The sequence below is a fragment of the Lynx canadensis genome, chromosome B2, assembly GCF_007474595.2.
Source record: "Lynx canadensis isolate LIC74 chromosome B2, mLynCan4.pri.v2, whole genome shotgun sequence".
NCBI lineage: Eukaryota > Metazoa > Chordata > Mammalia > Carnivora > Felidae > Lynx > Lynx canadensis.
This window is the reverse complement of record NC_044307.1, coordinates 36,280,911-36,297,029: the sequence shown is the minus strand read 5'-3', so window position 1 is coordinate 36,297,029 and position 16,119 is coordinate 36,280,911. Positions and strand designations below refer to the sequence as shown.

The following is a 16,119-nucleotide window of genomic DNA, read 5'->3' as shown; positions in this document are numbered from 1 at the left end:
CAAACAGAAGAAACGTTCAAGCTGTCTGCCCCAGAGCATGGAGGCAGACGGATGGGGACCGCCCTAAATGACAGAAGCTGTTCTTCCTTCAACAGGAAGCCTCCTGATCGACGATGGGTACAAGGTAGGACGCAGGCACCAGGTAGGAGCTGGTAGCATCAGAGAAGACAAGGGTTCAAGAGACCTTCACGTGGGTGTCAAATCCAACCTCAGGTCTGAGTGAGGCTATACCTCTAAACCAACGATGCTCAGACTTGGGTGTTCTCAGGTTTTACACCTTCAAAATCACTGAGGACCCCAAAGAGCTTTTGTTTATGTGGGGGATATATACGTATCAACATTATTAGAAATTAAAACCGAGAAAATGTTAAAATATCATTCAGTGTAAAAAAGCAATACATTGTGTTAACATAACATATTTATGAAAAGTAACTATATTTCCCCAAAAAACTTTTAATGAGTGGCACTATTTTCCATTTTTACAAATCTCTTAATATCTGGCTAGATTCTCCTCTCTACATTTACATTCAGTTGGTTGTGGTGCAGCCTCTGGAAGACTCCCCTGGACACTTATGAGAGAATGAGTGAAAAGACAAGTAACCTTCCAGTACCATTATGAAAATAACCGTGACCCTGCAGAGCCCCTGAAAGGGTCTTGGAGATCCCCAGGGGGCCCTACACTTTGAGAACTGTTCTCCAGACCATACTGATTTGGTGGCTATCTACTTTATTCTTACAATTTTCCAGAAGGAGATTAAACAAATTCCCTCTGTAACAACTCCCTCATTATTTTCTGAGGACAGGGACGGTGTCTTTTCATCTACCTGGAACAGTGCCCAGCAGTGACCAGAATATACACAAATGTATAATCAGCTACTCGAAAAAGCATCCATGAGGAAGACAGAAGTTATGCATTTTGTGCTGCCTTGCAAGTTAAATGACTAGGGGAAAAAAACCTTGTCACATCTCCTAGGGGAATATCTGTAAAGCCCTTGACACACCATCTTGACACAGCTTTACTCTTGCCAGCATGGCAGATTTACATTTTTCTTAAACTATGAGTATACATACTAGACTCAAGGAGAAAAGTCAGGAGATAAGTGCCAATAATTCAGGGTGTATTTTCCTGAAATCCTACCTTTCCCACCATCCAATCACTCATTTCCTGAGTGTCAGGAATTTCAGTGGTACATTCTGGAAACCATGACACCTGCTCACAGGCACTGGGCTACAAACAAAAAAGAGGCAAGTAAGTCAAGTAAAACAACCCCTTAGGGCTTTGCCCCAACTCATTAGGGTTTCCCCAAAACAATCAAAAGGGACTCAGACAGTCCAGGAAGGGTCCTCCCAGAAAGCTGAGACCAAATGCAGTGGTCAGACATGAGAACTGAGAGCCATGATGCTAAAGTTTAACTTCTGAACGGCCAGCACAAATTCTAGTTTGAATCTCTAGAAACTTCCCGAAACTTCAAAGTTTCTTTATTTGTTCCAATGTTATTTTCAAAAATACATACTATGGGCTAAGTACTCAGAATGCAGTTAAAAGACCTGGTCCTTGACCCAAGGGGCCTACAATCAGAGCAGTAGGGACACAGGGAAGTACACAATAGGATATAAGTCTATGAAAAGGTAATTATACCAGGAAGACCCAATGGCAATGTGTCTCACCTCCTGATGCCTTCCAAAGTGTTATGAACAAAAAAGATTCTTCACCTATTCATTCCAAAGCCGAAACTGGCACCTCAATGGTGTATTCTCTGTAATTTTTCATTACATTATACATTAGAAATATCTTCAGGGATCCTGTGTTTTTTTTTTTTTTTAAGATTTTATTTATTTTAAGTAATCTCTACACCCCCACATCGGGCTTGAACTCACAACCCAAGATCAAGAGTCCTGTGCTCTGCTGACTGAGCCAGCCAGGCACCCCTCTGCGGTCCTTTTAAAAACTACTGATAGCTAGGCCCCACCCTCAGAGTATATAATTCTATCAGTCTGAGACAGAATCTGGTTCTAAGTACATTTTTTAGCTGTCCCCAAATGATTCTAATGTCCAAACCAGGACTACATTCACTGGATTATAAAACCTAAACAGGTGGCTACCTGCGTGGCAAACACTACACATTGCCTCCCAAGCAAGTGTGAGAAGAGACTCACCACTGCAAACTGAAAGCAATGTGATTAAAGGCAATATTCCATGCTCTGAAAAGCATAAAATGGTAACGCAATGCAAGGTCATGAGAGCAAGCCAACCATCAACTAGAGAGAGAAAGTTCAAAGAAAAGTTACTGAAGCCTTTGTCAATGAATCGGCAGTGAATCATGGCTTCCCCCCCCCTCCCCCCACCCCGGTCAAATCCATTGTAAATGGTTATACATTATAAACTCTAGGGGGAAGAAACTCACTTACACTTGGCATGTCCTTTTGAGAAAATAAGCAGACTCAATCTCCCACAGAAGTGGAACATGAAGGGCAAAAATGGACCACAAAGAGGACTTTGTCCGAAGGGTCAAACCTTGCATTCCACATTCTGGGCTGCAGCAGGCACCAAGCACTTTCTCTGCAGCGACTCCAGGATTGGACAGTCACCCCCAAGGTAACCCAGATTCATCTACCTTAAAGAAGTGGACACCAATAGGCCCAACTCTTAAACAATAGGGCATCTCTTTTAAGAGAAAACTGATCACAGTAAGTGATAATTAGGACAGCCTTGCCTCAGAAAGGAATTTCAATAGCCTGTGTCCATTAAAAACAGAGATCTTACAGGCAAATTTGAGATCCTGAGTTAGTTAGTTCTAATTCTGCCCCACTAAGAGAATCAAATCAAGACTCTTTACTGGTTTTCATACAAATGAAGACATGGAAGGCACCAAGTATTTCTGAGGTAAAAACCTCTATCTAGCACCCAATTACAAATATTTACCCTATTCTGCACTGTCTCATCTGGTATTCTGCTGGTCTCGTCTCCTCACAACTACAAGGCAACACAGCAGGACCACCTCCAGAAACCATTAGCTCCTGACTTGTCAGCATCTTATTCTGAAGCCTTATTAGGCTTTTATCATGTGCAATTCATGAGAGTTCTTTCCTGAACTGGAATATCAGGGAGACAAAATATCAATTCTCCAGCTGTTCAGAGCCACATGTGAAGCTCAACTACAGCAACTATGTAGAAGACTAGACATTGTGTTCTATTTCTCTAGTTTCAACTCCGTAATGGTAATATTCATCATTATTTTAGTTGCTTATTATCACATCTACTTCAAATCCTCTGTGAAAATAAGATAGGACATAAATAAATGAATAAAAATAAATTCTCACATCATCTGTGCCATGAAAAAGGACAGGAGTCTCTTTTGGTAGTTGGGGTTAGAACAACTGGTACCCACCAGATAAGCAGACCAAACAGTAACTTATGGAGTATAAACAAACACCTACTAGGTAGAGATGGGGTGTCATAAACCCATAGAGGTGCAAGACCTTAGAGGGCATCTAATCCAGTCACTCACACAATGGGTAAACGGGTCCTCATTCAGTGCCTCTGATCCTTTTCAGCAGAGAGAGGGAACTCACTATCTCATGAGGTACCTTAACCACTAGTGGAAAGGTATACCTATTTATTAAAGTTCTTTGTGGGAGCGCGTGGGTGGCTCAAGTCGTTAAGCATCTGACTTCGGCTCAGGTCATGATCTCACAGCTTGTGAGTTCAAGCCCCGAGTAGGGCTCTGTGCTGACAGCTCAAAGCCTGGAACGTGCTTTGGATTCTGTGTCTCCCTCTCTCTCTGCCCCTCCCCCCACTCATTGTCCTCTGTCTCCGTCCCGTGTCTCCCTCCCTCCCTCCCTCCCTCTCTCTCTCTCTCTCTCTCAAAAAATAAACGTTAAAAAAAATTTTTTAAGCTCTTTGTGAAGTCAAACTCTGTCTTCCAGCTTCTTCTACCCACCGGTAGAAACAAACCCACATCCTATCATATCTCCCTCAGTATATCTCTTCCGTTTCCATTATGGACATCCCCCAGTACAAGTCCACGTAAAAAAAAAAACAGTTCCAATCCCCACTGCCTCTGGAGACTTCTAATTTGTTAATATGGCTACTTCAAGCCACGTATACAAATTGGCTTTCCTGTCTCCTCCTCCCCTCACCAGTTACCTCTGGCTCATCTCGCCAGTCCACATTCAGCTCTTGATCAAAACCTTGCAGGGTCAGACCCAGGCCCCTTCGACCTTTTTGATTAGAGGCCTCAACGATGTCCTTCCGACCCTGGCTGTATTTACCCAATCCTTCACCTTCCCTGAAGCCCATCTTGGCCTAAAAAAGAAATAAGATAGAGCATTTATATAAATAAACAGATAATAAGGGAGCACTTATATAAACAGACATTTACTTAGCCCCTATCACGTGTCAGACATTGTGCTAAGCTCTGAAAAAAACATCAATGAGTAAGGCCTGAAGTTTTCCTTTAGGAAAGGCCTAATGAAGAAATAAGCATAAAAAGTACTACAGTTTAACTGTGGGTCCAGTGGCTGTCTATTCTGGAGGTGAAAGTCTAGGGCAACCAGAAGTTGGATAAATGAGAAGGAACCTCATAGCTGTAATTAAAAGCACCAAGAGCGCTTAACAAATCTCATTGGACATTTGCACAACTACCCTTCCAGCTAATTTGTCTGATTAACTGAAACGTAGCTCTAGAGTAGAGTTGATAAAGAGAATGTAATTTAAAATGGAAATGCTTCAAGCAGCAACTCTACCTTACTCTCAGCCACTCAAACAGCCTTACCAGGTAAAGACAATGAGGGCTTGCAGGAGCCCACTTAATCAAGATATTAACTGAAAAATCACTTCATGTAAAACTGAGGTATGGAAGGTACCATAAGATACTGGACAGGAATGTTTTTTAAATGTCACCATTGTCCATAAGCTCACACTAAACCCCTGAGTCACTGGGCCCAGTTATATGCCCCAAAATCAGAAACCCAATCCCAACCCAAGCACCCTTATCTAATAAAAGAACTCCAGTCCTAAAGAAAACATAGTTCCTCCTTGAGGGTTTATATTCCCTTTGGGAGGAGCATTACCAACTCAAGAACTGGACAGAATTCCTACAGTAGCCACAAATCTCTCCCCAGGTCAAAAGGCTGACTGAGCTACAAACCTCCCCACTGTCCCACTTCCCCAAAGTTTGTGGCCCCCCAGACTAGAATCCGGACTATGACTTCAGAAGTTGCAGTTCTTACTCTTAAATGAATCCAAAGAAAATGGAGGGGTTAACTATAATATTAATATTTCTAGTCAGAAAGCAAACTTGAATTTCCCTAACCTTTGTGCACTAACGTTTGATAAGGAAAGCAAGCAGGTCTTCCTGGTCGCTTTCCTTCTTCTGATATATCATGGAGTATAGAAATTGGGAAGGAGAACCGGACCTTCTTTTCGAAATAATATAAAAGACTGTTCTGCTCCCATTTATTTTAGGCATCCGAGAGTGAGCAGGATTTTAGTCATTTCTCTTGAGATTACTCACTAGAGCAAAAATTCACAGCATGAAGCCTCTTTACCCATCCACACACATCTATGTGTAGGGAAGTATGTTCACATGTACTTACAATAAGCTTCATTACTAGGGAGACCAAAGAGTGATCCAGCTCTGGACAGAAGAAGCAGGCTTGTGCAGCCACTTACAATGGATGATTCAAATGTGACAGATAGTTCTATTAAGAAGGGGGCCACACTCTCTCTACTAAATTTCAGTGGCTGAAAAGCAGAGGAAAAACTCATGCCTAGCTTTTCTTCTTTTCATACCAATACAATTTCCCTTCTCTTACTCTGCTGGTGGAGCTTTAGAAACCCAACCCGAGCACTGACATACCATAAGCTTCTGGGAGACACTATTATACATGGAATAGCGAGAAGAAGTTCCCTCCACAAGGGAGTCTGCTTTGAATGCATCGTCAAAAGAGTCAGAGCTGTGTTGCTTCCCCTCAGTCTCACTGTCAGACCCACTTAGGCTCGTGGTAGATGCTGGAAAAGAAGAAAAGAAACTGTTTAGGTGAGCTTATGGCACAAAGTATCCTCTAGAAGTCCAGGTTTCATTTATTCAACTAGCGTTCAGTTTATGCATTGCACACATAAAGTTCATTAAATGACCCAGGGTCAAACGTATTCTCTACCTCTTACTATGTTAACGTGAGCAAGTCACTTAAAGTTCCTAATAGTACTTGACACACGACGGGAGCTCAGAAATAACAGGTGTCCTTTCCCATCCTTTCAATTTCTCCCCCACAAAACTGAGATGATAATACCTACCTCATGGGGTTGTATGAAAGTTAAATGAAACCAGTGTTTGGAAGTACACTGTCAAATATAAAATGTATTTATTGAAATTTGTTTTTTATTTGAACATCAACTTCCAAACACTGATACCTAGCTCCATTTTCAACAATTTTATCATGGGACTAACAGTTTCTGATTGCTTAATCTCCTGGTTTCCTTTGTTTTCACAGTCCTTCAAACATATAGGTAAGAGAGCAGATCTACAGCACTGCCCCAGAGAAGAGGTAGAAGAAGAGCAAGGGAAAAGAGAAGGGTGGGAAGAAGGAAAAAGAGCAGGAAGGGGGAACAGAAAGGAAGGACAGGGAAGAGGAAGGTGCTTATGCAGCAGCATCAACTAAGGCAAACAGCAGAGGAGCTACACCTAAATGCTTCAGGAGGAAGCTGGTGGCCTAAATAAGCTAAACCATTATCTTCATGGTCAACCACCTCGTTACCAAAGGACTCCAAATAAGACCCACCTTAGCAGCTGCCAGAAGTGGTTGGTTACCTGTGTCCTGGCTCAAAGTGGGATGACTCACACTCTATTCACTATGTCTGTCTGGCTCTTACCCTCTCTTTTATAGATACATGAATTTCTTAAATTGAAAGCGATTTCAACCTGATGTAATTTTATTCAGGTAGTTTCTCAGACAAACCCAACCAAATTTGGAAATGGACCGTATCTCAAAAACTTATCAATTTCTGCATATTCCCATTGAAAATGGTATAAATTGCAAGCCAGGAAGAATGCAAGACAGAAAATGAGGGTGGTGGTGTCTAATCTCATCCCAAGGCGTGAGATGTTGTACAGTGCTCAACAGTATACACATTTCATTAATAAGTAACTGTACTTATTTAAGAATAAAATAAAAAAATTTTTTTCCAGTTTACATGTATTATGCTTTCAAACATATACTAGTTGTTAGACTAGAAATGCTTGTTACTTAGACCTAAATATTAATAATACGAACTTTTAGGTATTTCTTTTGGTCTAGGAGCATGGTGAAAAAAGTTAAGGGAACACTGAGGGTGCCAAGAATCAAAAAAAAAAAACAAAAACAAAAACTTGGGAGTCTCTGCTCTATGTACTGAAATGAACAGATCACCAGGACATACTGTCAAATGAGTAACAGAAGAGCTAGACCATATGCATGACACATGGCATCCTAAGTCTATACTAAAGAGAAAATAAGAATATATATTTATATTTCTTGTAATTGCACAAAGAGCTTTTGGAAGGAAAGATGTACAAAAAGACCAATAAAAGTGATTATCCACATATGCGGAGTTGAGGCATGGAGACAGAATGCCAAAATGATTACTTGGAACAAGTGAAAGACATGACATTTGATTTACATTTTATATCACTGGAGTTTATACTTACTATCTTTTTATATTTTTGATTTATGAACCATGTGAATATATTACCTATTAAAATTTAAAATAAATGTGAAAAAGAAAGTGACTGACACAATTCTCTTAAGGAAGAAAGGAAGTCCCGGAGAAGAGATGCGGAGTCAAAGCCTGGCTGCTTGTTAAGGAAAGGCACTCGGGTAAAACAATTCTTCAAAAACCCAAGATGGTCACTATTCAGGTATTCGTAACTTGCAATGACGTCATAATTCTAAAGCCTATCTGCACTGATCCGCCCACTTCCCCATGAGAACACAAACTCACTAAGGGTGAACATTTGAGAAGAGCCAAGCCTTCCTCCAGCACCCCAGGCCTGATTCTCCCTCCCACCGCGCCCCAGCAGCAGCAGCAGCACTATCAGCCCAGCACTCAACACAAATACTAGGACAGGGTCACTCCCAGAGAGCAAGAACTGTGTCACACTCCACATCCCATCTCCAACACCTGGACTGAATCTTTCCATTTAACAAAAATTAAGTACTCACTGCAGTGAATTTAAAAAAAATTTTAAGCCTTGATTTATGGTCTTAATGTATTAACTACGAATACATTTGTCTATAGAATGAGACATGTACAAAGTAATCTAGAAATTGCAACATAAATTTTCCCTTCAATAGTTTCATATAGAGGAGAAAACTTGAAAATAGTAATACCCACGGGACAAAATGTACAGTATTGCCAAGAATGGCTTCATGTCTCACTTAGGTACATTTAACTTTGTTTTACTGTTAAAACTCTGACAAAGATGGTTTTTGAAAAAGCTGCTTTATGACCTAATGCCATAAAAATTGTTTAAATTAAGTCTTTAAACTTTTTTTTTAAAAAGGTTAAGTAAGAACAAAAAGTTTAAGCATGAGTGTGAAATGCCTATACCTTAACAGAGAATTGGGCCTTCTTTGGACTATTACTTAACAAAGCCCATTCCCCCACCACTCCCACCAGTAGGCTGAAATAGGACATGTGTCAGATCTGTCAGAAAACAAAGGTATTGTTTAATTGATCAGACAACCACTCTGGTTCAGAACCTGTTCTATAAAAGGTCCATGCTATATATGATGGGGCACTCCCCTAAAGTAATAACTCTACCCTCAGAGTTTAAAAATCAGATAGCTAAGGTCCTGGTTGAAAATGGTGGCAGCAGCTGGGTACGGGTTTCTAGGCCACTGGGTTGGTCCAGGGCACAACTGGGGTGGTCCATGTCAGATGGCACACATGGCAAGGAGGGCTCAGCCTGAACGTGTAGGGCCCTCACCCACTCTGTAGGGCTCCCCAATGTGGAAGTGAGCATGCTGAACATCTTCCTGAAGTCATATCATGGAGAGCACGAGAGATGGGGAGTTCATCACCTACCCCCATTTCCACATCAGGTCCAAGCCCTTTCCATGGGGAGATGGTAATCATACTCTATTCCATAACTCTCACATGAATTCACTTCCCACTAGCTATGAGGATGAATAAAGAGAAGGTGGACCACTGCCCCGTGGGGACCACAGCACTGGTTTAGACCATGACTCAGCACAAGGACCAGAAAAGTATATAGGACCTTAAGCCCACCTTCCTTACTTGTATCAGATGATGACTGGTACACTGATCTTGAGTCCCTTTGCTTATAGCAGGAGATGGCTTAAATAAATAACTTACACTGGTCTATGAAAAAAAAAATTTAATAATAATAAATAAAAATCAGGTAACTAAATATGCATTTCTTTTCTTTCAAGGATATAGCATTTTGCAAAATAAAGAAAAGTCCTATGAACATGTTTGAAAAAAATAGAATAAACTTAAAACCAACATTCTGGTTCCTAAGCAGTTAGCAAGGAGAAATTTTGGTTGAGAACGTCCTATGTGAGAGGTTATCAAATCTACCCTTTCCTCTTAAGGTTTCTCCAATTCTCTCAAAAATGAACTGATTTGCTTACACAGACCAATGCAGCACATGTCACAGAGTGCCAGAGAATGCCACTCAGAAGGAAAGACCCAGAACAATGAGTAACCATGGAAACTGTGAGGTGAGGTTATATTTATTTTCTGTTTGCACTTGTCTACATTTTCTGTGTGAGAAATAAGAATATATTCATTAGAGGGCGCCTGAGTGGCTCAGTTGTTAAGCATCTGACTTTGGCTCAGGTCATGATCTCACAGTTCGTGAGTTCGAGTCCCACATCGGGTGAGCATGAGCCCTGCTTGAGGTGAACACAAGCCCCGCTTTGGGTAAAAAAAAAAAAAAAAAAAAAGTCCTGCCTCTCTCTCTCTCCTCCTCTCGTGGGATATTTTCTCTCTCTCTCCCCACCAAGCCCCGCCTCTGCCCCTCCCTCACTGGCACACACACACTTTCTCAAAAAAAAAAAAAAAAGAAAAAAAAAGAATACATTTGAGTTAAAAAAAATAAATAAATAAAGCTATAAAGAAATAAAGTACCATTCCACACCTTGAGAAAAAGCCAGTTCCTTTTTAGACCAATCTTCAGAGGGCAGCAAGATCTAAAGAGGAAGACCTCTCGAGTGGCTCAAGACTAACCCTGGGTTTCTCACCTATTCTCTCACATAGAGGAAACAGATACACTCTATAGCACAGTGCCCACATACTAAAGAATTGTGCTTCCAAAGGTGAAATTCTCTTTACTCAACTGTTTCCATGCCTTCAACCTGTACCAAATGATACAGAAAGAGGTGGTATGTGGCCAGGTCCCTAAGCACAGCCCTTAAGTTTCTTTCTGTGTAGCCCAGGGATTCAGGGTCCTGACTAACCAGAAGCTACAATGTTAAATCAGTTACTACTCCGTTCACCAGCTCTCTGGGGATTCATAGGCCTACCTACGACAAGTTAGGAAAACCTGGTATCCTCACCAAAGGAGAGTGTGCCCTTGGTCTAGCTCCAGTTAGAGTTGCAGGCTCTCAGGTTTGCTTGAGGAGCCATCTGTGGTCACTCATCAATGGTTTGAATATCATTCCTGGGCATGCAGGGCACACACCACCCTCAAATCTCAAAGAGAAATCTTTTGTCTTTTTTGTCTTCATAACATTCTTGGACCAAAATGACAGGGAGAACCAAATTTGAGTGGAAGGCTTATCAGGCAAATCAGTGGTGACTCTGGTGCAAACTACCAGCACCAGATTCTGGCACAAATTACCTTTCCACTCCGTTCCTCTTCCTTAGGCGTTACCTAGCATGCAGCTGTCTACGTGGTTCTGAGAGTGAGGTTAACGGGAGCTAAAATATCACCTTACTAGGCATTTGTGAGATCAAGAAGTGTCTTGGATAAGCCTTATTTCTTTTATTTCATGCGGTATTTGAAGCCAATTCTTAGCCTGCCATGATTTAAGACAAAGTTGCCTGGATTAATCCTGATGTCCACAGACTGCCACAGTCACTACCCATTTTACCCCTGGGCCTTTGGGGCCACTCTCTTCAGATGAAAAGGAGACAACTGTCATTGCTGCAGCAGTAACTAAAGAGGAGATTTAGCCTCCCAAGACTGATAAGAATTTAGCAAACACTGGGCAGACAATTTTGTAATGAAGATATAAATTAACAGGAGTAATAAGGTCAGTCTATTAAAATGATTAGTTTCATTAAGAACTTGCCAAAGCTGGGTGGCACTCCCATTTACCTCCCCAGGAGCTCCCCTTCTAAAACCTAGCAGAGAGCCCAAAACATTATTTAGTGTTTTCATTTAAGAATTCTTCTCTACCTGATAGAAATCATTACTCTTAAGTCATTTTAAAGAAGAAAAGTTCAAAATTTTTCACATAGCAATACAACAGTAGGGCAGAATTTTTTACATGGCAATAGAACAGTAGGGCAAACAAGCCAAGATTAAAAGTGAGAGTGACAACACATATAGAGAGGCAGTTCCAACCACTAACGGCCAAGGTGAGCAGCACACAGATACAGAAGAATAAATTATGGATTTTAATAAATATCGCATCCTGCCTAACAACTGCTTTGGAATACACTCACTCCTGTTTAAAGACTCAATTTCTCCTTCATGCCAGACAAATGGTAACTCGTTAGAGCAATTTAAGCAGATACCGATAAAGGAAGTTTTTGATTAAGGTCATGAATCTGGGCTGACAGGAAAGCGATGGTGTTTCAGGGAAAATAGCCTATTTAGGGAAGAATTAAACCTGGTGGAGGGGAAGACGCTACTAGTGTGGTGCCAGCAAAAGGGCCTGGCAACATCCAAAGCAACACGCTGTGGGAGGGCCAGGAGCCCGCACTGGATACACACAAAGCTAAAGAGAAAAGGAAACTGTCTTGGAGCCTAGACCACATTTTCCCTGAGAGAAACAACTCTCCACCTGCCTCTTCTTACTTCAAAAGGTTGTTACTTAATAGCAAATTTCCAAGTTTATTTAGGCTTAAAAATCCTTCAAAGTCCTCTTAAAATACTCAAAAGAGGGGCACCTGGGTGGCTCAGCTGGCTGAGCGTCCATCTTCAGCTCAGGTCATGATCTCGCGGTTAGGGAGTTCGAGCCCCATGTCAGGCTCTGTGCTGACAGCTCAGAGCCTGGAGCCGGCTTTGGATTCTGTGTCTCAGTCTCTCTCTGCTCCTCCCCTGCTCACACTCTGTCTCTCTTCCTCTTTCAAAAATGAATAAACTTAACAAAACTCAAAAGAACACATGATGCCACAGTGGCCATTACAATAACATCCCTTTTTTCCTTTACTCTGGTCAAATGTCAATCTCTGACCAGGCAATGCAGTTACCTTGTCAATAAAGTAAAATAAACACACTGATTAAACTAAATAGATCTATTAATGAGTCACTGCACTGAAGTAGCAGACAAAGCACAAATAAAGACAGAAAGCACAAGAAAGCACAGAAAGACAAAAACAGTAACTACTATATTTTGTTTTTCTATTTGTACTCCCTAAAGAGCATTTTTCAGTCATCTGTTCAACAGTATGTTCAGGTAGAAGTGGTTGAAGCAAAAGGAAACACATTTGCTTTAATGCAATGACCTCACTAGGAAAGCTGTATATAAACCTCAGCAAATGTAGTTTCTGGAAAGACAGTAAACTACCAGGGCACACCGTCCAGGGGACACCTAAGAAAAGCCAATACAGAACAGAAATGATATAAATGCTAAGTACTTAATGAAATGATCTTCTACAGAATGGAGGAGGATAGGCAAAATGAAAGAGGTGAAGCATTTTAAGCTTCCTGGAAAAGATGCTACTGGTACTTGTATCAATTCTATTCGGTGAATATTTATTAAGCATTTATTCCATGCGGGAGGTGGGGTGGGGGCAGCACAGAAAGCAATCTTGCTGATGAAGACACCAGACTCCAGCCCTCAGTTTTTGTGACGTGGAGCTGCCCCTTCTTAAAATAAGCTAAACCAGGGAAATCTCACAATGTTTCTTTGCCTCTGCCTCCCGCTTCATTTCCTGAAAAATGAAAAGGACCAAATGGCCTACCGCCAGACACATACAAGGTACTGGCCACATCTAGACTTCCATTCTGTACACACAACAGCAATAGTCAATCCTAACTGAATCATATGGCGCTACTTCTAGAAAAGGTTAAAGCTATTTGGTGCAATTAAGGGGGATGCAGGGGGGAGTTGGGTAATCTCAATTCAGTCCATTTTAAAAGCTTGAAATTTAAGTCAGACTGGTTCCCTTATAAGATCCTTAACCATGTACCTTCCTCTACCTGGGCGTTGCCCTCTCCTTACCTCAAAGAGATGTCCCCCGAGAACCGCTTAGACCTAAATACTGCCAGCACCTGAGCATATCTGAGAAATGTGAAAAGCATTTGAGAAATTGTGAAAGCACAGATGTGCTTTCCCTTCTTCTCTTGTAGGCCATCTCTCCCAATAACCCAGAGTTCTACCTAAGGAGACTCTACTTTCACCAAGCTGCTCAAATCCCAGGTGAAAAGCAAAACTCCCTTTCTTCAACAATCCCTAGAACCAATGCACCCAGTACGTTTTTGCCTTCCCACTTAGTAACCTCAATTACATACAGCCTTTCTCAGCTACCTGGAATGGAAGCTACTATGACAACTTTAAAGGCAAACGTATCTCCACACACAAGGTTATGAGTCTCTTAGTCAACCGGGACCACAGCTGCACCAAATGCTTCAGCTCTACTGCCAGTCAAGCTTCTCCTCTTGGAACCAGCTTCTCAGTACAACTGATGAGTAACTGTCCTTCAATTAGTCTACCACTTGTAAACTGTATTTCCTACCACTCTCAAAGGATGCTTCACACCCTTTCAGTCCCCAATCTGTCACCAAATTTCATTCTAATTTACCAGTGATCCAGCAAAGGATCCAAAATCCAAGATGACTGGTATACTGGACTGACTAGCGTCCCTCCAAAAAGCTATATCCACTCAGCACCTGGGAATGTGAGATTTGGAAATATGGTCTTTGAAGATGTAATCAAATTAAAATGAGGTCATACTAGATTAGGGTGGGCCCTGATCCAATGACTGATGTCGTTATAAAGGAAAATTTGCACACAGACACACACAGAGGGAAGTCAGAGGCAGACTGGAGTTATGCTGCTATAAGCCAAGAACACCAAGGACTGCCAGCAACTACCAGAAGCTAGAAGAGGCAAGGAAGGATTCTTCCCAAGAGACTTAGGAGGGAGCACAGCCCTGCCGACACCTTGATTTCAGACATGGAGCCTCCAGAACTATGGAGAATAAATTGGTTGTTTTAAGCCACCCAGTTTGTGGTAATTTGTTACAGTAGCCCTAGGAAATACAGCTGGCAAGTCAAGGTAAATGTAAGTGGAACTACTTCTAATTGCTTGGTATCTGAGGCAAGCTCGTAGGCACCTTACAATTTCTCACAGAAAGTTACCTATGGAAACTGTGAATGTCCATAACCCTAAAAAACAGGCAAAGCAAACGTCAGTTTCAACCAGATCAGTGAAATCTTTTGAGTTTAACGTCAATAGTGAGCACAGGATGCTCCAATTCGTTTAGGTGTTTCTGGTCACACATGCTGAGGGAATTGAGAAAACAGAATACAAAAACCTGAGGGGAATTAGGCCAGATCACTGCAGCAAAGAGCCCATCCCCTGTGAAAGAGCCCCAGGATCATTAACAGCAATTAAGAGCACAGGGCACTCAATGCTCACCACTACTTCCAACAGGTTTAAGGCAGCAAAAGAGTGCCACCTGCTGAAAGGCCAGCAGCAGAACTAAGGCACTACTGTCAAAATTCCAATTTTTTTATTTAAAACAAGTTGCCCATTCCTAGTAGAAGAATGACAGGAGCAAGAGAAGCTATAGCCAACAACTCTCTGTAGAACTTGCCTAATTTCCCTCAAGGGGCAGTGGACTGTGTTCTGCCCAATTCAGGCACCAGGGATTCAAATAACCAGATGGCCAGTGGCCTCACATCACATGGGCAAGCATACCTTTTGCTGCGTGATTGACAGAAGAGGGAGGTTCGTCATCAGACGTAGAGCTGAGGTTCAGGGCAAGCTCTGCAACTCTTTTCTTCTGTTTCTTGATAGGGGCAGTGCATTCTGGATCATTTCTCCTCCTCATTGTTACTGCAACCATAAATCCAGATAGTCAGCTGCCCTTGTCAGAGCCACTAGGATCAGAGCAGGGATTCCAAGGTAAAAGTCATCAATGGAATGGGATTCGGCAATTCCAAATAGCTTCCAGTGCCAGCACTTGAATAGCCTCTTCCTCAAATTGAAGTCCAGGAAGGATGCTAGCCAAGCTCGTCTTCAATAATAGCAGTTAATTTTACTGGATAATGTGTGGTGCTTACAGACCCAGAGGCCTCAGGGAAAGGGTGTCAGATACCAAAAAGTCATGGATCAACTCCACAGGCCACAAGCAAGAAAAAAAAAAAAAAAAGCCTTGGGAACTTATCATTCTATACTTTTCATACAACACTAGCCATGCATGACAACAGTGTAAACTGGACCTGATGAGTATCGACCACTCCAGAATGTGAAGGGACCACCCCAGAATGACTGCTCCATCACCATTATTATTTTAGCAAGACAATCAACGGATTACATAATATGATAAAAATACTGGCTTTGGTTTATTTCGGGATATTTGAAAGCATGGAAGAATTGGGAAAGTTTTTAATGAGTAAGGAATGGAAACAGTAGTTGACTCAGGACTGAGGAAACAGAAGAGTAGGAAAATTACTGAAACCAGAAGTAGCCACGTCATAGGACTCAAGTACAAAAATAATTTTAAGAACACGAACACACCTCCGTGAAAAGAGGATGGAAACAATCAGGCACCACATCACCCTCACCCATGCCCATGTGTAGGCACAGGAGGTAAAGCATGAGGGGGAAAAAATGCGATGGAATGAAGTGATTATTACATCTAGAAACTTTAAGGAATGATCAAGTCAAAGAGCAAGCAAGAGTAGTAGTGAATACAGTGTGGTTTACACACAA

At 41.7% G+C, this 16,119-nt stretch overlaps 1 protein-coding gene and 1 pseudogene across 1 annotated transcript in view; one reads left to right on the top strand and one right to left on the bottom strand.

Annotated features, from left to right (window-relative positions):
- Positions 1-16,119, bottom strand: part of CMTR1 (cap methyltransferase 1) — a 50,331-nt gene that overhangs the window by 32,899 nt on the left and 1,313 nt on the right. The window contains 4 exon segments of the mRNA XM_030315412.1: positions 1,139-1,228; positions 4,148-4,306; positions 5,862-6,013; positions 15,103-15,240. Coding sequence (XP_030171272.1) covers positions 1,139-1,228; positions 4,148-4,306; positions 5,862-6,013; positions 15,103-15,235 — 534 coding nt within the window. The 5' untranslated portion in view covers positions 15,236-15,240.
- On the top strand, positions 8,773-9,223 carry LOC115514605 (annotated as a pseudogene).